Here is a 24168-nt window from a genome sequence, read left to right on the forward strand (position 1 = left end):
TATCTGGATGCCCCCTGTGGTCAATTTATGCATGCTTAGCTAGAATTGTCATTCCTAAAAGCTTCTGTAGATGTCTACATGCATTATTTATTTATTGCCTATATAGATTTTCTTCTTTTCCTTTCGGCTATTCCCTTCAGGGGTCACCACAGCAAATCATCTTTTTCCATTTAACCCTATCCTCTGCATTCTCTTCTCTCACACCAACTACCTTCATGTCCTCTTTCACTACATCCATAAATCTGGTCTTGGGTTTTTCTCTAGACCTGTCTGGCAGTTCCAACCTCAACATCCTTCTACTAATATATTCACTCTCTCTCCTCTGTACATGTCCAAACCATCTCAGTCTGCTATCTCAGACTCTGCTTCCTGTCTGTTCCTTAGTGCCACTGGCCCAATCCCAATTCACCCCTTAGCCCTCCCCCTTACCCCTATAACCTTGGCCCTTGCACTTGGCACTACCCCTTGAAATGGAGCTGCAAGGGGTAGGGATTGAAACATTTCCCTATGAAATGAGACAACCCTTTGCTGTAACCATCTCTGTTGCATGGGTTTTGGTCATCTTTTTATGACTATCAACTATAAAATGCAGAAATGAGATTTATAACAAATTGAAACTGCATTAAACGGTTGATCAAATGATTAACTTGTTATGAAGGAAATACGTATATTTGTGTGTTTCTTTCATCACACTGCTGCACTTTTTGGCTGTTTACCTCCATCTTGCCAATGATTCAAACAGAATTATGGGAAATTTCTCCTACCCCTGCGTTTGTAGTGTAGTCCTGAAAAATCTCCGTTTTGAGAGCTATACAGCCTTCTGCCTTAGGCCTTCCCCTCTGTCTCATCGAGAATCAGGACAACAGTACCCCTTAACGTGTACGTGCAAAACGGTGGGGTAGGGGGGAGGGCCAAGGGGTGAATTGGGATTTAGCCACTGTCTCTAACCCATACAATATGGCCGGTCTCACCAGTGACACATGTTTATCATACAACATATTTGACACTTTTCTCCACCCCTTCCAACCTGCTTGCACATGCTTCTTCACTTTTCCTAACTCACCATTGCTCTGGATTGTTGACCCTAAGTACCTAAAATCCTCCACTTTCTTTATCTCTGCTCCCTGTAACCTCACTGTTCCACTTTGGTCCCTCTCGGGCACACACGTATTCTGTCTTGCTGTGACTGATCTTCATTCCTCTCCTTTCCAGAACAAACCTCCATCTCTAGGTTTTCCTCCACCTGCTTCTTGTTCTTGCCACAGATCACAATGTCAATGTCTGTCCATCACCATAGCAAACGAGAAGGGGCTCAGAGCTGACCCCTGATACACTGTCACCTCCACCTTGAACTCCTCTGTCACATCTACAGCACACCACCACTGTCTTACAGCTCTCGTACATGTCCTGTACTATAACATACAGTATGTTTGTGCCACTCCTGACTTCCTCACACTAAACCACAGCTCCCCGGGGCATCCTGTCATATGCTTTCTCTAGATCCACAAAGACACAATACAACTCCTGACCTCTGTACTTCTTTATCAGCATCCTTAATGCAAATACTGCATCTGTTGTACTCTTCCTTGGCATGAAACCATACTGCTGTTCACAAATGCTCACTTCTGCTGTTAGCCTAGCTTCCACTACTCTCTCATAGCTTCAATGTATGGCTCATCAACTTTATTCCCCTGTAGTTGCTACACTTCTCCATTGTTCTTAAAGATGGGCACCAGCACACTTCTCCTCCATTCCTCAGGCATCCTCCCACTCTAAGATCTTGCTGAATAATCTCATCAAAAACTCTACAGCCATACCTCCACAGGTACATCATCAGGACCAACTGCATTTCCACTCTTCATCCTCTTCAGTATCCTTGTCATGGACCAAGTAGTCAAAGCACAAAACACGAGTTAAAGTTCTGGAAAAAAGGATTTACTTCCCAGAAAAAAATCTTTACAAAACAGATAACTCAAAAGAGAGTTATAGGGCCCTTAAAAGAGGTCAACAAAACATAACTCTACTGAAGAAAAATGGCAACAAAACTAGATATCAACTCAACTAACTGAGACGCTGGGGCAGTATATATACCAAAAGAGCAAACCACAGTTAACATACAGGTGGAAAGTAAAAAGACATAAACTAAAACTAACACAAAGAAATCCTAATCCCCCCTCTGATGTACAAGCTCTTGGTCTGGTCCATGGGAAGGACTTCAGCATAAAAGCCTGCTCTGCCCTCAGCCCCATCTTTTGTCTGCAGCAGGAAATGCCACCCAACAACCAGGTAACTCAAAGAAAAGAAAAAAATAATTAATAGCAAAATGACAAACAATGTAAACTAAATGTGCATGTTCCATCTAGTGACAGTGTATTATCAAAGTGCTAATAAATCAATTTTAAACCAAAACAATGAGTGTTGTATGTATACTTAAGTGACTGCGGCTCAACATAACTCAACATGTGGTGGTGCTTGTGAGTGTGGCTGCTGCAACCTTTTGTGTGGCTGTGGGCATGGCCATCACAATCCTCCTCACTTCAGCCTTACTAATCTTTATTACTTCTTGGTTCATAACCAACCCCTTCTCTACTCTTGTTACTTTTCGTTTACCTCATTCATCAGTTCTTCAAAGTATTCTATTCTTCCCATCACACTTCTGGCATCTGTCAACACATTTCCATCTCTATCCTTAATGACCCTAACCTGCTGCACATCCTTTCTATCTTTGCCTCGCCAACCTGTACAGATCATTCTCTCCCTTTGTGTCCAACCTAGTATACAAATCATCATACGCCCTTTGCTTGGCCTTTGCCACCTCTGCCTTCATCTTACGCTGCATCTCCCTGTACTCCTGTCTACTCTCTTAAGTCCTCTCAGTCTCTCACTTCTTTGCTAACCTCTTTCTCGTTCCACCAAGTATTTTTATCTGGTTTCCTTCTAGAAGACACACCAAGTACTCTCCTACCGGTCTCCCTGATCAAGTTAGCTGTAGTTGTCCAGTCACCTGGAAGCACCTCCTGACCACCCAGAGCCTGTCTCAACTCCTCCCTGAAGACCACACGACATTCTGTCTTTGTCAGCTTCCACCATTTTGTTTTCTGTTCTGCCTTTGTCTTCTTCATCTTCCTCTCCATCAGAATCATCCTGCACACCACCATCCTGTGCTGTCTGGCTTCACTTTCACCTGGCACGACTTTGCAGTCTTTGATCTCCTTTAGGTTACATTGTCTACACAAGATGTAGTCCACCTGTGTACTCCTACCTCCACTCTATAAGTCACCCTATGTTCCTGCCTCTTCTAGAAGAAAGTGTTCTCTACAGCCATCTCCATCCTTTTTACAAAATTGACTACCGTTTGCCCTGTGTTCCTGTCCTGGAGACCAAACCTGCCCAGCACTTCCTAATCACCTCTGTTGCCTGCCCCAACATGTCCACTGATGTCTGCATCAATCACTACCCTCTCAGTTCTGGGAATGCTCTTCATCACTTCATCTAACTCACTCCACAATTTCTCCTTCTCTTCTAACTCATATCCTACCTGTAGGACATAACCACTAACAACATTAGGCATCACACCTTCGATGTCAAGCTTCAGACTCATCACTCTATATGACACTCTTTTCACCTCCAGAACATTCCTCACAATCTCATGATTCACATGTTTGTTTTGGCAAAAGTTTTACATCAGATGCCCTTCCTGACACAACCCTCTGCATTTATCTGGGTGTGGGACCAGCTCAATGAGTACACTGGCTTGTGCCACCCTTGAGGCTGCATTATTTATTGGCTATATAGATTTATATACATATACCAGGAATCCCATTTCTTGGATACTATTCACCAGATTCTTTTCAAATTTCACACACATGTTCTTTACCACTACGAGACGTACAGTCCACAGGTTGATGGCTGAATTCAAATTTTTGGATTTTTGAAAAATTCTCTAAAATTTCAACTTACAATTTTTGTCACCCAATTTTAAAATTTCACACACATATATTCTTTACATGTGCCTTTCTCTCAATTTTTGCATTTTTTTTCTTACAAAACAAATTTAAATTTTGAAAAGATTGAAAGTTAAGACTCAAAATTAATCCCTGGGTTGGCAGGCTATCAGTGAGCAGGTGGGGCAAAGTCTTTTGCGATCGGGCGGGGGCATTAGTAATGTCTGCTTACTTTTTCACTTGTTATTCATATACTGCCGCTACTTGGACGGACTTCAGCTATATAGCAACATCTATATAGAATGTCATCTCTGCGCAGAATGTCATTTTACTTTGCTACACAAGCACAAAGGTACTTGTATTTTTTTTGAGTAATCATTTTATTTATCTTTCAACTTGCTATATTCATCTGACAGCTGAAACCTCTCAAACTTCAGTTTTTCATTACCCTTAAGTCTCCACCTGATTTAAAAAAAACAAACAAAAAAACCCCAAAAAAATCTACACCCCACATAACCCCTTTTGGAGTTGCTGGAAAATTGTGTCACTAAGCTTTAAAAAAGGCCTGTTCATAAAAAGTTGACTTATAGTTCTCATAGGACAGAGACTCAAACATAACAATTTTATAGGGTATAATGCATTGCTGTATACTAAACTACCAATAGTGCATAAAGTACTTAATAAGTTCTACATTAAAAAAGTCACTACTAATTTATTTCTGTCATGTTTTCTGATGGAACAAAGTGTTTGGGTTTCATGAGGTACAGGATGTTTGATGACGACCTAACAGTACAGTACAAAGGAAAGTGCATTTACCTACAGTCAGACATGAAGGTGGTAAGATCATAGGGCTGTGTGATGTTGCTGAAACTAGAGCACACATTATTCAATGGAAAGAGAAGATGGAATATTAGTGTTAACAAATAAAAATGTAAGCTTCCAGAAATTTAACACTGTTGGTCAGTGAGTAGCTCATAATGAACCTAACACAAAAAAAATTAATCTGAGAGTTTAAGACATTGAAAAAACATGACCACCCTATTTTATGACCATGTAGCTTCATCAAGTTGCACTGAATATAATTTTAACATTATGCAGTGACAATGTGAAAAGTACATTTGAAGATAAGTGACAAGATTTTACTTCAATGTTCATGTCCATACTGGTGGATCTGAACAAGCACCACTGATATGAATATGGGTTTTTCCAACCAGGTTAAAATGAATGAATGTAGATTCCAATCATCCACCGCCAGATGTCAGTGCAATCCTTTTCGCTGCTGCTCTGAGGCTGTATTTTTGTGGGTGTTTCCTACCATGTGGTCATATTATGCGATTAAATGCAGACTAACTTGACTTATCAATCAAGCAGTCGAGCAAATTTTATTTATATAGCGCAAAATCATAACAAAAGTTATCTCATGACACTTCACATTTAGAGCTGGTCGAAACCAGACTCTTAGGCCAATTTACACCAAGCAACAGGGTTAGACAGATCCTCACTATACAATGAAAATAGATAAATCTTTAATTTTAAAATGAGCTTTTATGCGCAAAATCAGTCAAATGCATTGTTCAGCCTGGCTGATCAAAATCTGCATATATTACAGTAAGGTCAAAGCTTGATGTGAACAATGGGTGGTCGTCCTATTTCAGCTGCAGCCTTGACTTACAAGTATTCTCACATTATAAAGGTGATTATTCAACTTTTTTTTGGCCACATGTCCAGTTCAGATTTTTTTTTTTTTTTTTTTTTACAAGTAAGTAACTTTAATCAGTTATCAGTATCTGTTAGAATTATTAAATCGACATCTGGCTCAAATGAACTCTGTGGACAAGGAGCTCTAACCTGTAAACTTGTGTCACGGTGCTCCTTCCCTGCTGTCATCCCTCACTCCTCATCTCAGAGGAGGAAAGGAGGAGGAGGAGGAGGAGGAGGAGGGAGAGGGGCGGGCAGGAGCTCACGTGCACTAGCTGCGCGCCCCCCTGCTCATTCACTTGAACAGTGGGTGCAGTACATAATTCAGTCCCAATGAGGGGACACCCCTGTCTCTCCTCTCCGGTCAAGCCTCGGAAGCAGCAGCCTCGGCTCAGCCTGCGGACCGACTGGCCGATGGGTGTTTCCTGCTGCGGGGTGGATGGAGGATCAACCTTGGAGAAGGACGAAGGCTGTGTTTGTGTTGCAGGTAATGCGTGACTTCCAGCGGCTAAGGAGAGGAAGGACAGGGCAGAGCGAGGAACAGACAGTCTGTGGTGATCTACAGTAGGACGTAAACATTGTCATGCCCTGCTGCACCGCCTTCCCGCGTCCGCTTCCTTCTCTTCGGCTTCAGGACAGCGGCATCAGATTGTGAGGATAACCGATGAGCAGAAGCAGAGGAGAAGCCTTCCTTCAGAGGTAAATATTTGGAAGCCGTGCTGAAGTTGTGTTCGGGATAGGAGGCTGCGGTGGCCCACGGGCTGCGCCGTGGCCCCCCTGCATCTTGACTTTGCTGTGTTCGTGTTTTGCGGCCATGCTGCAGCCAGCATCTTCAGACCTTTTCCCGACTTGAGATACTAGTTCTTTCATGGCTTACAAATCCTCTGAGGCAGAACATTACTCGAGCTACATGTGAATGTTATTTTTTCCAGGATATTAATTCCTCAGAGCCGCTTTGATGATGGACATTTTCATGAGCTGCAAAACAGTTTTATTGCTCAGAATACTTCATGTCAAAGCTCCAAACAGATCTGGATTCTAGAAGATGTGAGCAGCTGCAGTTGTTTTGGTAAAGCATCTGACACACTGATGAAACCTGCCTCTGCATGACTGCTTGGTGGGATCAGAGTTAATATTATCACTTTCACATTTTTGCTGCACCATGGGGGCCAAGCAGACCAAAGGCCAGGAGTCTGGAGGAGCCAGTCCTCAACACAGCTGGAAGCGGACCCCCACCAAGGAGCGGGGTGACATCTTGGCGTCCCTCATGCTGAAGTCAGGGGACAGGCTGAACCGAGGTGGGACACCACCGCCTTATCAGCGCAGAATCGGCATGATCCAGGAGATGATGCTGATGGCCAAGCAGGGCAAGCAGGACGAGGCCACTGAGATGCTAAAAACACTCCGACAGGTAGTTATGTGTGTGTTTGTGAATGAGAGCTGAGTGACTGAAAGACCCTGGTATCACAGGTTCACTACAGCTACACAACAAAACCATAAGACACCTGATTTGCATGTTGTCATCCCTTTTCTCCTCCATCCTTCAAGAGCAGTGGAATCAAACATGATTACATGACCTGTCAACTATAAAAATCCAAAGCTAGAATAATAATCAGCATCTCAATGATCGAGTTCTTATCAAGTGTTAAAGTAGTCACCAACTATTTGGAAAATCCTTAACCTTTAAGAAACAGTGGTGTTTTGTTTTTGTTTTTTTTTTTCCCTCTGGATGATTTGTGTCACAGACCAAACTACTAATCAATTAAAGGTTTTCATTGTGATTTACAAATGCTGATGTGTGTTTGTGACATTTGTGTTGGAGTGTCTGTTGTGCGCGGTGCAGGACATCTGTTGACTGCATTTCTAAGAAAATATAACCTGCAAAGCTCTACATTTAAATCACTATATTATGGTTGTTTTCTTGTAATGTAGATTTAACAGAATCCAACATAAACTTCACATGCATTCTGGAGCATTCACAATTCAAGGAACAGACATTTGCAAAATGATTCTCACTGCAACTTTGGTTTTCTATGACTGAATAAGGCTGTAGATATGGCATTTCAATACTCACACCACCCTACTGCTAAGAATTCAGTATGTCCCAATACACAGTATGTCAAAGACAGGAGTGAGAGGACCTGGGCTGCATTTTTCATTATAGCAGGAATGAAAACTCAGTATGGAGTCAGTAAGTTAACATTGTTACTGAAATTTGCTATATTTACAAAATGTGTTATATTTGTTGGGCAGATTTTATAAACAATGTGTTTCTCAGCCAGTTGGTACATCATATTTATATCTTACCAATGAATCGTTTACTGACAGAACTTTTTATAAATCACTATTAGCAGAACATCAGTATTCTGTTTTTGTTCCATGGCTAATATCAGGCTCTCCTACTCGAATTACTGACTTACCGATTCAAAATAAATATTGCCTCCACCTACATTTTTTATTTAGATTTGCTGTTTTTGTTGTTGTTGTTGTTGTTTTCATAAAATTTTTCATCTCCGTGGTGGATGAAAATTCCCAAAACTATCACTGACTGGGAGGTTTGCAAGTTTGCCTCCTTCCTCACCCTCTGTTTTATGAAATTTGGGAGAGTTGAAGTCATCATCCAACAGTTGATGACGTCAGTCCACTTTCCAGTTCAACAGTTATCTACTTCAGTCAGATATTATTTATATTATGTTGTAAAAATCCGTGATTGGTTTTCCTCTGCCTCTGCCATCTGTCTTGAAATATGTGACCCTTAAAAAACATCTAACCTTTCTTAAATGACTTATCACCATTTATTATAACATACATGTATTATCCCCTGTATTTTTCACTGAAAAGCATGTATTAATCTTCATAGAAGCGCTGAGTGTATTCACAGGTTATTATATCAAGACAGAGAAGTGAAAATATGTTATTGTGATGTGATGTTATTTGTCAGTTGCAACATTTTTTATGAGGCAAAAAAGTTGCAGTTTTCCGTTAAAGATAGTAAAGAAACATTTTGTTGTGTGGTAAACAGCTCACTGGACTGCATCTGTGATACATGTCACCAACACTAAAATGGCCACTGCTTTGATAGGTTTTAAGTAAATTTTTGAGAATGCATTTTTTTTTTTTTTAAAAGACCTGAAAACCACCCCAGCCTGGTCATGTTGAAGTTGCAGAGACATCTTCAGTGACTTCAAACATGTTGTGAAATAGACAGTTATAATGACGTCATGTCCATGATTTGCGAGTGTCTTGTCTTTCTATTTATGTATATTCACAGTCGGTTTTTAACACATGGTGCCACTTTCTTGATGCGTAACATTGTCTTTTAAACTAAGGCGACGTTCAGTCAGCAGGTCTTAATAAACAATTCGTATTTTTTTTGGTGAAATCCAATTATTTGTGTGCTCTTTCATAGTACATATTAAATGCGACTTCTACCAGTTTTGAGTATGAACTGAATGCGACCCTGAAGTGACCCATATGCACAAAAGAGGCCCTGACGTAACTAGGAATAAGGACATACATCATATCACGTGACATATCTGGAAGGCTGCGCTGTTTTGAACTTACAAGCTATCAGTTGCTATGGGTAATGGGATAGTACTGATGTGCAGGAAAGAGCCGTATAAATCAAGATTTAGGATTTTAGGAAGGGGTCCCTGTTGGGAGAAGCTCAACACCACTGCAAAGCAAAAGTATTTGGAGAAGATCAGAGATATGATGGATGTAGAACCCTATGAGCCACCGGTGTTCACCAGCGTCCAACTGGTCCCTGCCACCCTGTACCTACATGCAATTAGTTAACTATCTTCTTTTCAGCATAAGTTACTGCACAGTGGAAGAATTCAAAAGCCTCAGGTCCTTTGACAGCTATGAACAGTTGTGCTGTGACTGGTTTCAAGATTTGGCGGTCTACAAACCCGATGACTGTGAAAACACTGAAGTGCCATCAAAGGTCAGCCCGTGGATAGTGCAATGTTTACATGTGTATGGGTATGGTAAATGATTTAAACTAGTCGGAAACTCAAAATAACATATCGCCGGGTCTATACGTTTGCTGTATCAATCACATGAGTAACTGGAAAGGTCGAATAAATGCGACCTGCCCGTTCAGACTGCATAGCAAAAATATTGGTTACGTATTGAATTTAGGACCACATACGAGGGCCGTTCAATAAGTTCATGGCCTCACCCAGAACAGAGCAACACAGACTGATAATTTATATTTTATTTTTCAACATAATCTCCATTTACAGCAATGCACTTGGTCCATCGATGTTCAAGCATCACTATCCCATCACGAAAGAATGTAACATCCTGTATTATAACAACCAGTATTTCTGGGTGAGGCCATGAACTTATTGAACAGCCCTCATATGAATGTGGCCTGGGTTGGATTTGAAAAAATCGAATTTGCGCTGTTCAAACTGTTTTTGACAGATCAAATACAGGTCACATATGGGCAAAAAATCGGATTTGGGCCACATTTGGTTGTAGTCTGAACGTAGCCCAAGAATCATAACGTGTAAATGAGGGAATAATTTGTACAGGATCATTCAAGACATTTGCAGAGCTTAACTGTGTGCTGTTGCAGTTAAAGCAAAAGGAAAAGCCTGAGAGCCAAGTGAAAGAATGTGACAAGAAACAAAAAACGAAGCAGGAAATTCAAAATGCAGAAGTGCCACCAGTTGAATTGCCGGATTTGTGGATCTGCAAAGAAAGGGAGTGAATTAATGAATACACAGTATGTTTAGCCTTGGGATGAGGGGGATATGCAGAAACCGGTTTATAAACTCCCATCCTCATAGACGACACTACAAACAATCCATATGTTGCCAGTACCGAGTGTTTATCCCCCTATGACTCAACCACAGGGAACAGGCCTCAGGCTCACACACACCCACGTGGATTTCAAAGTTTATTGTTTGCGGTTTGGAGATTTCCATCAGCTCCTTTCTGTTGCCATGTACAGTTTTCTGATCAGACCCATTCTGAATGTTAATCCTCAAATCAATAGCAAACACCGGAAAGAAATAAACAGGCTTAAAGATGAAGGACACCTCTTCATCCATCATCATTAAGACCAGAGGATTATCATCTCTGTCAGTGGTTTATTAAGCTATACTCCAGAGGTGCTGTCACAGTTTACAGTCAAAACGCAGCAACTCAGTTTCACTGTTTACCACTGTGTGCATATTTGGTGATTTCTTAAGCAAATGACATATGGAGAAGTGGAAATTTGTAGATGATATTTAAAATCTTAGATGCCAAACATTTGCTGGACTTGGCTTCACAGTTGTGATTAGTTGACTGTCTCATATTTTATGATGCTAAATATTGATTATATCCTTAGCAGACAGTTTGGACACTTAACCTTAAGTCCCTGGGTTTAGTACAGTTAATAAAGCATTGGTGAAACATCAGTTCTGGGTTTTGTAACCTAGAGCTCAAATAATAGCTTATAGGTTGTTGTCTGGGTTTAATATACTTACCAAAATTTTGTATGCCACAAAAGGTAATTTCATATCCAGACAATAATACATTTAACAACTGAGCATATCTTACGTAAATTCCATACTTTTTTTTATACACCCATAAAGTTCTACTAAAATATCTTCTCATGAAATCATTATGATAATGTGATTTACACGGTTGTAAAAATTATGTCATAAGACATTATTCAGTCCCCCAGGATTTCGCAGGCTTTTTTTTTTGTTGTTGTGGCCTAAAAGGCCTGATTTTTTGGCAGCTTTTCCCGGTTCCCAGCTTTTGCGGTGAAAGTTGCGATGATTTGAGGCTTCTTTTATTAAAGTCACAGGAACATAGGCATTTGCAAATTACCTACAACAGTCGTTTTTTGAGTTTTTAGCCTTAAAAACACAAGCAAGCAATGATTTTAAAGAAAACAGGCTTTTTTTCATTCATTCGTTTGTTTTGAGCAGAAGAAAAAATTAAACATTTTTTGTGTACAAGGGATTAATGTCAGAATAAATACATTAATAAATAAAGGTGATCAAGACAAAATATCAATTGCTATGTACGCTGGTAATAACAAAATAAATTAAATATGTACTGCTCAAAAAGGAGTGGGAAGGTGAAAACTTATTAAATCCCACTCCCATCTCACATTTATACAACCGAACACATGACTTTGGCTTTCTTAATGATATATACTTTGGGTTTGGGTTAGATGGGTTACATGCACACACAGAGACTGACGTGCACATAGAGACACACATGCACATACAGAGACACACATGCACACACAGAGACTGACATGCACACACAGAGACACAGATGCACACACAGAGACTGACATGCACATGCAGAGACACAAATGTACATAGAGACACGCACACAGACACACACAGAGAGACAGGCTCACAGGGCAGCCAAACTTGTGTTGCTTTCTAACACATTAGAGTAAACATTAATGTCAACACCAAATTTAACGACTATTTTTGTTTGTGAGCTCGTTTTTTCACTCCACACACAGACTTGCGCTTGCACTCTCTCATGCACACACACACACAATACACAAAAACGAAAGCATGCCTCCACAAGTTATTTATTCTTTGCTTATATTGCCTTAAAGAGTATATCTGCGCTAACCGTGACCCTTTCAGCTCCTGCTATTGTTCTGGATGCAACACCCTCTGTCACTGGGACTTGTCTCATCTGTCCTCTTCCAGTTTCAGCCGTTCTCCTTGCATGTTTTGCGGTTGAAAAGTGTCTGTGGAGTGGCGACTTTCATTTGTGTTTCACTACAGAACAGTTTACCTCTGCTTCTGTGTAACACATTTAGAAACAGACTTGCACGATCTTTGGCGGTGATATTAGTCGGTAAGTGTGGGCGTTATGCATCACACATGTCTTCACCTTCTCAATCGTCAACAAGGAAGCGAATGTGATGACGTACATGTTACGTAGAGGGGGTGAGCGAAAGGGGGCTAAGGTGATTGGTCAAATTTGTGGAAAATTTGCAGTGATTGGACGAAATTGCAGCGCCTTGCAGAATTCATGGTGATTGGTTGAATTTGCGTTAATTGTTGCGATCGCAACATTGCGAATTTCTGGAGGGACTGATTATTATCGGTCATTTCAAATTTAATTTTTAATGATAACAAGACATATTTAGTGGTGTTTAATGTTCAAGAACATCTCAATGATGATAATAGTTATACACAGAATGAACTTTCAGATTGTGCTTTTTTTTTTCCCCAACAGTGACAGCAGCCATTGTGCTAAAACGGGAAAATATTGTAATATGAACGAACAATGCCATTTTAAAGAACTGGGTGAACACATTTAACAAATAAACGATTTTCAAGAAATTAACAACACTGAACTCAGTTGATCTGCTGTACAGTCTACCGTGAGCTAAAACCTTTCTCCTGGTCCTCAGGGACTTAAAGTTAGTGCTGGCTTGTGCGTAATTAAATGCATCAAGGGAGATTGCTGCAGAAGCAACTGTCTTTAGGTTTTGCACTTTTGCCTCAGACAGATGACATCTCATGGCTGTTTTTATTTGGTTCTGAAGGCTGAAACCCCTCTCCGCTGCCACACTGGAGACTGGAATTACCAGCACCACTTCAGCCAGAGTTTTAAAGTCGGGGAACATATCTCCCAGAGAAGTGTCCAGAAGTCTGCAAGACTCTCTGAAAGTGGGATTCCCAGATCCTGCAGGCACCCTCTTCACTGAGAGGAAATTCTGCACCATGCGCTCCTTCTGCACCAATGGCTCAACTGCACCTGTCTGTGCGCTGTAGTGTTCACAGACTTGCTCCAAGACCTCCATTCCGTAGCTCTTCAATGCGCTTTCAACAGTTGGATGGCCAGAGTCGTTGAGTACAGTGTTGAGGTCAGCGATGATGCCCACATGCTCCAAGGGGAATCTTTTTTGATAGATTTAGTCACCTCCGCGATGTACTCTGTGTGCAAAACTGAAAAGATTTGTGCATCTGCCTGCTTGAGTGTGATGCCACAGAATTTGCCGTCTTGTAAAGTGTCAAGGAATTTCCTCTCCGCCTCACCTGGCTCATTCATCAAGTCATCTAGGCTATCCAGGGTCATTGTCCGGACAGGCTAGGTGGAGGAGATGTTAATATCTTCTCACTGGAATGTGAGGTTCATGCAGTTCACCATGGCCAAGACATCAGTCAGGAAGTGAGTCAAGGCAGGGAACATATACATTTGGAGCTGTTTTCTAATGCCTTTAGTGACCGGGCAGCCTCTTATGGCTTCCTCCTCCACCAGCTCCAACACCAGAGCAGCCCAGTTGGTGCGTACGCCCTTAATGACCCTCTCCAGGGACACCCAGCATGTAGCAGATTGTTGTTTCAGGCTCAGCAGGTCGCGTTCCTCCATTTCATTTTGCAGTTCTTTTAGGTGGTGTGTTCAAATGGGGGAATTCTTGAAGTATGTGTATATGTTATTGATTGTGGTAACATATGCACTTACTTCACGCACAGCCTTAGAGGCATTGCGGGCAGCTAGCACCATTCTGCGCACACCACAATGAATGTTCATGAGGTAGGGACAGTCATTCTGGCGCAACTGTTGTGCAACTCCATCCTTTCGACCCAACATCACACTAGCTCCATCACTTCCCAGCATAGCTAGTCCACGGGCCAATAAGCACATCTTTTATTTTTGCTGTGATGCATTCTGCAGTGCCAGACGGTATTACAAAATTGCCAAGAAACACCGTTTCAGACTTCCCATTCTGTTTAAGTGTCAGGTAAATGACCAGCATTTTCTCAACGACGATATTAATACTTTCATCGACTATTATCCCTACATATTTACTGTTGGCGATGCAGTCGTCGGTGGCACTGATTATGGTCATTGCTATGGCATCCTCCATCTCACTGACAATGTCATGATGGGTGTATGTATGTGCACTGTTCAGGTTTGGACACCCAGCAGACTGTAACAGGTTTATTAGTTTGGGATACAGGTGGCACGGAGTGCTGGTATTTCCCATATGCAACACAACCTTAAGTTGTGTTTTTAATGCCTCGTTGCAAGCCACCTGTGATTTCTCAACATCTTTCCATTGTTGCACTCTGGTTGAGCACCCTCGAAGCTTCAATGTTGCTGTGGCTATTTTTGTGATCAATCAGTGCTGATTTCTGCATTGTCAGGCACCCTCAAACAAATCCGTTGCTCATGCCAGCTTTACTACAGATATTGCAGAACATTTTGCCATCTTCCCTTGTCAGCCAGGTGAACTCCTGCTCCCACTGAATGCGGTACTCCCTCTTGACCACCTTACTGTCACTTGCTTGTCCTGTAACTGTGGTTGATGCTGGCTGATGAATGTTATCAGTACTTGCTTGTCCTTCATCCTCCACTGCATCAGTCCCTCTTTTTTCACCACGTTTAATGCCATCACATCTACTCGTCTTTTTAAAATAACTAAGGAGATTCGGCTGTCTTGACATTTTGCACTCGCAAAGTAGCATCTAATTATTGCTGAAGTCCGCTAATCAACGATACAAGACATGACGATGACTGATTAATATGCACACTCGCCACCATCTGGACAGGGGGTGTACTTTGAGTCATTTGAAATAAGTACCGGACTCAGCGTAGTTGTGATTGTGAACGGTGCCGCTGTACAGGATGCTGTTATGGACTGTTTGATACCTTTTAGACAGAGACAGACCAGTGATCCTGCGAGCAGGTTCTGTTCACAGTGTTGTGTGAAAACTTTCCTAGATTACCCTCAGTATTTTAATCTGTCAAAAGGACGGACGGCCTTCAGAATTTTCCGTCATTTAAAAAAAAAAAATCTGTCAATGACGAAAAATTTTCGGTTAACGCGACCTCTGGTCTCCAGTGCCTCAGTTGTGGACAGTTTGTTATATTTCCTGGGCAGCTCTTTTCTTAGATTCACACCTCTGCTCTTTAAGACTTCTCTCTGTGCTGCTACAGTCTTTGCCTCTAGCCTTTTCCTCCATGAGGCAACGACTCATGCTGTTCATCTTGTAGCCAAGCATCTCTAGGATGACTGTTACCACTTCATCAGCCGACTGGTCTCAATGATGGTAGGGTAGGGATAGTTAGCAGTGTAGTGTTGAAGTCCTCCAGTGGCAAGCAGGAGGTAGTTGAGTTCCCCCAGGACCAGGGATGTGCACAGGTAGACCTGAGGTGTCCCTCAAGACCTGCCCTTCTGGCAATCGTTTTTTTTTTGTTTTTAAGTATTTATTTTTTTCCCCATTCAAAGAAGACAATAGAGTCCGCATCGACATGACATTATAATCATATTTTAATAGTCAGTTAAATCCAAATAATTCCCAGTCCCTCCTGTCCTTCCCCCAGTCCTCCTCCTGTCACTGCCTCTCTCTCCTGCTCTGCTTGTGTTCCACTCATGCTGCTCAGTAGCTCCGCTGTTGCTGATCACACATCGCATGGCCTTGACTTTTTGCAAGAGACAAACTGGTAAGAATATTGGTGCCTTTGACTTACAACTATTTAAGCAAATCTTTGTCCCGTTCCCCACAAGTGTGGCTGATTAGTGTAGCCAGTAGCCCAATACTAGCATGTGTTGGGTGATTAGCTGTCGCAAGCAGAGAGGTCACGGCCCATGGCCCGGTGATACTAATTCAGTGCATTTGATAATGTGAGTAGAGATGGAGGGGCGAACCAGCAAATTGATGAAAATCCTCTGCTACTTATTTGCGTGAAAAGTTGTGAGTACCCGGTATATTTCCAGAGTCACAAATATATAATAGCCTTTTAATCCAAACTGTGTCTAAAAGTGCGTGTTGTTGTGGTGTCAGGCTGAACAGAGGCAGTGGAGTGTGTAGTTTCTGGGGAGTCGACCAGGGGAGCAGATCAGAGGTGAGCATCCAGACGATAAGCTTCATGTTACATTTGCATTGATTGGAGTATTACACACAATATTAAAGTTAAATCAAATCCCCTTTTTTGGAAATTATTGGGATGTGAAGTTTCAGATTATTAGATTATTGTCAAAGTCGTTGTTTGTCATTATAATAAGTTACACAAGCATGAAAAAAAATCTGTATGTCTACAACACAGGTGTCCAACATGTGGCCTGGGGGCCAAATCCGGCCCACCAAAGGGTCCAATCCAGCCCCTGGGATGAATTTGTGAAATGCAAAAATTACACTGAAGATATTAACAATCAAGGATGTTAAAATCATTTTAGATCATTTCAGTCTAAAGTGGATCAGACCAGTAAAATACTATCGTAATAACCTATAAATAATGAAAACTGTAAATTTGTCTCTTTGTTTTAGCGTAAAAAAAGTAAAATTACACAAAAATGTTTACATTTACAGACAAGTGTTTTACAAAAAATGTGAATATCTGAAATGTCTTAAGAGAAGCTTGTGGCATTTTAATAATATTCTCCGTATTAATGTTTTGTGTATTTGTAGATCCACTGCGATCTCTAAGTTGTGATTCACTTGTATAAATGATAAACTGAGGTGTAATATTGTTAACATTGCACTTATTTTACTAACAAATTTTCAGGTTCATATTTGTTCATGTTATGTTCAAGTACAATTCATAAATTCAAACATTTTCATTACAGAATTTACTTTTTTCACTCAAAAATTCTTATCCTATAATTTATATTATTTTACTGGTCCGACCCACTTTAGATCCTATTAAGCGTATGTGGCCCCTGAACTAAAATGAGTTTGACACCCCTGGTCTACAATGTTTATTGTAGTGTGCAATTTGATGTTTCTTATAATAATAATAATAATACATTTTATTTATAGGCGCCTTTCTTGGCACTCAAGGACACCGTACAGTAAAACAGGAGAGTTAAAAACAAACAATAAAGCAGAGTAAAACATCAATTGTTCAATTATTTATCAATTGCAGCAAAATTCCAAGAAAGAAAAGAGTAAAGAAACAGTGGGAAGAGACTTGCAGCAGGCAGCCCAGAGTACCAGCTCTCTTCTGTCCTGGATAAAGCCAAATGTCAGTCCTTATGCACAGTTTTGTCAAGTGTGCAGTCCTAGATTGGTTATATGATATTGGTTTGTTCAGGTTGATAGAGGTTGTTCAGTAAATTAATGATTGTCATGGTTATGTGACTCAGTTTTGGCTTTGTAGATTTTTACACGGTTGGGTGGTTCATAATCCTCCTCTAGTCATTTTTTTGCTCCTGGACCCTTAAGGCCTATGCTCCTTGTACTTTACAAGTAGAATGTTTTTTTGTTTGTTTTTTTCTAGTTATTTGGTGTGAAAAGTGTAAGGCCATTGCAGTAGCAGTACATTGTTGTGTTGAATGCTAACATATGTGTAATACTGAATAAACAGTGATGGCAAGTTATTGCAGACCAATATTTATGAAAACGCTGCAGATCAGGATTGTCGGACTCGGGAGAGGGGTGCCCTTTTTCAGTGGCTGAGGACCTGCCCCTCTAAATGTCTGTGCACGCCACTGCCCAGGACTTCACGATTCTTTCTCTCAAGTCAATCTCAATGTTTGAGATTGAAGCAGCCCTGTTGTCCTGGCTCCCCCTTGCCATAGCATCTTTGTACCGTGGATGAAGTACAACGCTGTGCCTCCATTCTAGGGCTGCACAAAAAATCGTTTAAAAATCGTGATCTCGATTCACACATACATGTGATCTCTTTTCTAAACACAATGATTCGTAAGCATTTTATTTCACACGCTGCATCACAAACAAATGCTTCTATTTTCCTCAGATTTTTTCAAGCACCGCCAAACTCAGCACTGCTGCTGCCTCCTCCCTCAGTGTCTTTACATCATGTGATTCAGTGGAGGATACCCACCTGTAGTTGAGCGTGTGGAAACAGTGAATGTGAGAGGTAAAGCGGTGAAAAGTCAAGGGTAAGAAGAGTTAAATGGATGACAACGAAAACCTAAGTGGTAGCAGTGAGTGTCACCCACCCACCCCAACCGAACTCGTGCCCAAAAAAGGATCGCATTCAGCGGTGTGGAAGTATTTTGGATTTAAGTCAGACGATGATAAACAGTCCGAGGTGCCTTGTTAAGTGTGTTCTGCGCTTGTTGCAGCACCTCAAGGTAGTACCACAAATCTGTATAATCACCTTAAACGTCACCACAAGTACAGTATGAAGAAGGTGTACAAGGCAAGAAACAAATGCAGACGTCAATAACTGGGACTTTGTACAATGCAACGCCATACCCACCAAACTCCAGTAGACACAAGGAGATCACAGCAGGTATCGCATATCACCTAGCAAAAGACATTGCCCCAATAAACACTGTACAACATGAGGGATTTCGGAAGATGATAAACACTCTCGACAAACGGTACTCAATCCCCTCCTGCAACTACTTCTCAAACGTTGCGTTCCCTGATATGTACAGTAAGCAGAGGGCTGTGGTTGAGGCAGAATTGTGGGAAATCAATCATTTTTTTGTTACGTCTGATTTATGGTCCAGTCAGACCATGAAGCCGTATCTGAGCCTGATGGTTCATTTTATAGCGCCTGATTTCACCATCAAAAGCCAGTGCTTACAGACAGCTTTTTTCCCTGAAGACCATACAGGTGAGCCCCTAGCACAGGGATTTAAGGATGCCCTCTCCTCTTGGAGTCTGAAAGAGGATAAACTGACCTGCATCACAACAGACAATGGTCTAAACATAGTAAAGGCCATCTCCCTCAATGACTGGACAAGACTGCAATGTTTTGGACATAGACTCCATCTGGCAATAGGTGAGCTCTTTTATTAAGTCACAACAAAAACAATGATGAACTGTATTGCATTTGTATCAACATAACAATTATGGTAATAATAATAATAATAATAATAATAATGATGACAAAAAGGCCCATAATAGTTGATGATGTACTGAGGTTTTTTTTTGTTTTTCCTGTAGAGAATGCAATGAAAGATTCCTGAGTTGAGTGCGCTGTAGGTCTGTAGGTCAAAAGATTGTGGGCTCCTTCAGTCAGAGCTGGAAACAGAGGAGAGACCTTGCTGAGGCCCAGAAGGAACTCAAACTATCTGAGCAGAAACTTAAAACGGAGTGCCCAACAAGATGGGGGTCGAGGCAAGCAATGGTCCAGAGGATACTTCAATGGCTTCCAGCTGTTTCACATGTACTGTCCCCTGATCGGAAGTGTAGACACTTGATTCCCTCATGGCAAGATATTGAAGTCCTTGAAGCAATCAACAATGCTCTGAGCCCACTGACCAACTTCACTGATGCCCTCTCTGGAGAACAATATGTGAGCATCTCCTCGGTGAAACCAGTTCTCCACCTTTTTGAAAACTCGGTTTTGGCTGTGCAAGAAGATAACACAGATTTTACAAAATCACTCAAGACAAACATCCTGGAATACCTGCAGGAGATGTACAGAGACCCGAAAACTCAGGATCTACTCAACATAGCCACCACTCTCAATCCGAGAGTCAAAATGAATTATGTCAGTGAGGAGAATAAAATCACACTTAAAGTGAGACTGACAGATGAGATGACTGGCATATCTCCAGCTATGGTAAGACATCATATACAACTATAACTGTCTAATTAAGTCTTAAACGGTTGTGATATTACATTGGTTAATATTGATGGTTTTAATTCTTTGTACAGCAGGGCCACCCATCGACTGCCTCCCCTGCACCCCCCATGAAGAAAGAAAGACTATTGGAAGTTTCTTTAAAACAGCAAAAACCAGTGAGGATTCTGATTCCACCAAAATAAACCAAGCAGTGTCTTCAGAGCTGACGTCATATCTTCTGACAAGCAACATTGATAGTGAAGATGACCCCTTAATCTGGTGGGAGCAAAATAAGGGCCAATATCCACAACTGTCCGTGCTAGCGAGGAAATGCCTGTGCATTCCCGCTACAAGCTCACCTGAACAGCTGTTCAGTTCAGGGGGGAACATTGTGACATGTCACCGTTCGCCATTGAAGCCTCAACATGTTGACAGACTTGTGTTTCTGGCCAAGAATCTTTAAGCCAATTCTACAGTGCTGTGTTCAGGGCCATGTTCAGGGCCTTATGCTCTACGTTTTAAGGAAATCTCACTGTTTGATGTGCAAATGATGATGAGGGGAAGTTAGCAGTTGCATATCTCAATTTTTTTTTTTTACTTTTGTAAAAATCATTTCTCTTCCAATGATAGAACTAGTACTATGCCTCTGTCAAAGCAAAGTTCCTGCTGCTCCTGATAGCAAACCTATTGTACGAAGATATGCTCTACATTCTAAGGAAATCTCACTGTTTGATACTCTACTTGGAATGTTTTTTTTTTTTGTTTTATTAAAGTTTATCAGTGCAATAAACATTTTGTGAAACAAATCATGCCAGAGAATCATGATCTCAATTCTAAGCAAAAAAACTGTGATTCCCATTTTTTCCAGAATCGTGCAGCCCTACTCCATACATACCGCGACAATTATTATTATTTTTTTTTTTTTCAATCCATCCCTGCATGTTTTTGCACGTTACCCATTGGAGAGCGCTGGTGTTTTCCCTACTTTTAACCTCTTGAGTCCCTTCACAATATCACTGATGTTTCCCTGGTAATCCTCTACCCAGAAATGCCGGTGTTCAGGACACCTGTTACACTTGAACGTACATCCTAATTGGATTCTGAAGTTTGGTACCTCATCTCGATGAATTGCGACCACCCATTTCTTCTTCTCAACTAAATCTGAAGGAAAACCATGAAAACTTAAATATAGTAGCCTTTGTTTACTCGATATACACTGGGACACACAGCAGTGACACTTTGATATGGCCTCAGCCACTGTTGACAAGTAAACTGGAAGAAACGATACACAAAATTAGTAATTTCAAACCGTTTCCGGGTCATGCGTGAAAAACCCCTTTTGAGACTTTGCAAAACTGGATGTGTGCTGAAAGTGAAGCTAAAGGTGGTCCAACTAAACATTAGAATGGGACATGTTCTGGATGTACACATTACAGTTACGTAAATTTTTTCTACAGTTATTTGGTTTGATGTATTTTTAAAGGAGTCATATTTTGCTAAACTCACTTTTATTAGTCTTTGGTACATTTATTTGTGTATTTGGGTACCCTAATAGTTCCAAAGGTTTAAATTTGAACCCTCCAGGGTGCTGCAAAGTTATCTTCATATTCATTTTGACAAAAATCAAATAGATTTCTACAACCCGTTTCAATTCCAGCTTAATTTGTTTCGTATATAACTAGTTATGTCACGACATTTGCACATATAAGGTCCAGACTTCCAACAGACTTTTCTCAGAGAATGCCATAATTGTTTGTCAGCGGCAGTGGTTGTAGTCCATACTGAAAATATATCCAAACTTCGAGCCGATTACCTAAACTGTTTAGTTGTTGGTAGAATGGGACAGACGAGCACAGTCAACAACCTGGAGGGGCTGGAGCTTGAAGTGGCTCATGTGCATTAAAGGGCCAGTTTTCAGATCTAAACTTAGAATGTGAACATATTCTGATTTAGAACGACTCAGCTGAGTAGACACTATTAGCATGTTTAGGGTTTTGTTGCATTACAAATACACCATATTTATAAATGAATGAATGACTGTTTTTGATATCACCTTACAAATAAGGCCCATACTTAAAGAAGTATATTAAATCCTCTGTAAATCATAACACACAATCGTCTTCTAAATAATAGTAACTAACAGTTAACATCAACTCTGAGCAGCCTGCGACTGGAAGATGCTAGTAGATGTTGGCAACTAGCTTTCCTTCCAGAGATAGCAACCACTACCCTCAGCCCTGACATGGTACTCTGGTCCCCTTCTCTGAGGAAAGTCTTCATCATTGAACTCAACACATTACAAATAAGTAATAGTAACTCCAATACTTTATGTTCACTCAACATATTTACAATTAGTTAGTTCAACAAAATTGTGTCTCGCTAAATGATAGCATTTTAATTAGGTAGAAATCCTTTCTATAATTTTATTACATTCATCCAACAGATTATTTTTTTGAGTGTAACTGACTTATTTGTGTATCATAGATTTTGCAAGAGTGTGTCTTAAAAATATCATTTTAATGTTATAATGTTTAGAGGATATATGGCTCGCACTAAATTGGAGCAATATTTACCTTGGTGGCTTTGGGATGATAGAGTCTGACAAAATCTGTAAATTACATCCACTTCTTCCATTAGAATGAAAGGGACTGGGTCTGCCGCTAGTCCTCTAAAGGAATGGGACAATAGAGAAACCATAGATATATGGTATATAATTGGTGATGTCACCCATTGGTTTTGGAACTGCCATTTTGAAGCCAGTAGTTTTAGATTTGTCTGTTACCATGCTGGAGCTGAAAGTGACTTTATTTAGACAAAAGGGGCTGAACTACAGGAGCCTAAAGGGTCAGTGCAAGTTTACTCACTAAGTAAAATGGTAAACCTCATCAAGCACTGTGTAAAAAAGTTATTAAGTGGTTTTGTTAGTCAAACATGTTACCCACAACTACAGTAGTGCCGTCAGGAAAAATAGTTTCATTAAATAAAAAGAAACTGATAACTTGAGTGATTATTTAAAGATGGACCACCGAAACGCATATTATATATGAAATGGATGAAACCAGATCCTTATGAATAAATAAATAAATGAATGAATAAATAATTCTTATTTTGATTGATTGATTGCCATAGTATTTATACAGAGTGTTGGTCTATGAGAGCCAGGGCTTTTTGGAGTCACCCCTATTGGATGCCACCTTTAAAATGCTTCCACATTGGCTTCATTTTGGAGAGAGGCCATTGCCCCTTGGGAGGAACGTGTGTGACTCTGAAACAGGAAGTCTGTCGGTTGAACTGTCCTGTTCTGAATTGTCTTTAGTCACTTCTACCACATGTCAACAGTCGGAGAGATCATTGCAATCTGCACATTGAGCTGTTCTTAGGCGAGGCTTTGTGAAAGTTATTGGCATTTATTTTCTGATTTATGTTGACGCTTTAAAATCAGGTGCTCGACTTTGACATGATAGATACATTTTTACATTGTAATTTGGGTAATAAAACTTCTTATTTACTATTTAAAAGCGATAAGTAGGACAGTATTGAAGAGAAACTCTTAATGGTCTGGTTATTGTAGAAAATGGTCATGTAGAATAAGGCGTTAATACATGTTTTAAAAAGGCTAATAAAGAGATTATAGTACTATGTGTGCTAATAAGCAACTGCTTAATAGTGAATATGCGCCTTAATATGGTGTTTTACCCATATGTTTTTACAACCAAATTGACTGAATTGACATAATATTAACATATCGTATTGATAAGAAATGTTCATGTTTGGTCATGAAGCTTCAATGAAGTGAATATCAGTCACATTTTGTCATAGAGTACATAGAGGACAGATCACCAGTGAATTCTGTAGAGACAATAACTGAGGATGAGGAAGAGGGAGTGGAAATAAAAGATGAGTGTGCCATAGACACAGAGAGAAAGAAGTGGAGAATGATTACAAAGACATTATGAATGGAAAACAAAAGGAAGTGACACAGACTTAGAGAACAAAATGGAAGTGAAAATAGACTTTTTGTAAGATAGGTGCCCTTTCCTGG

General features: G+C 40.6%; 1 protein-coding gene across 2 annotated transcripts in view; it reads left to right on the forward strand.

Moving 5' to 3' along the window:
* The first annotated feature begins 5946 nt into the window (after positions 1-5946).
* Positions 5947-24168, forward strand: part of lrrc75a (leucine rich repeat containing 75A) — a 136941-nt gene continuing 118719 nt past the window's right edge. Inside the window, exons 1-2 of one of the 2 annotated variants that reach the window (XM_030152525.1) lie at positions 5947-6702; positions 6770-7053. In XM_030152525.1, the coding sequence (XP_030008385.1) occupies positions 6805-7053 (249 nt within the window). In that variant the 5' untranslated portion in view covers positions 5947-6702; positions 6770-6804. Of the gene's footprint in view, positions 7054-24168 lie in introns of both variants that reach the window. The other variant, XM_030152524.1, reaches the window with a different exon arrangement.

The sequence above is a fragment of the Sphaeramia orbicularis genome, chromosome 13 (assembly GCF_902148855.1).
Source record: "Sphaeramia orbicularis chromosome 13, fSphaOr1.1, whole genome shotgun sequence".
Taxonomy (NCBI): Eukaryota; Metazoa; Chordata; class Actinopteri; order Kurtiformes; family Apogonidae; genus Sphaeramia; species Sphaeramia orbicularis.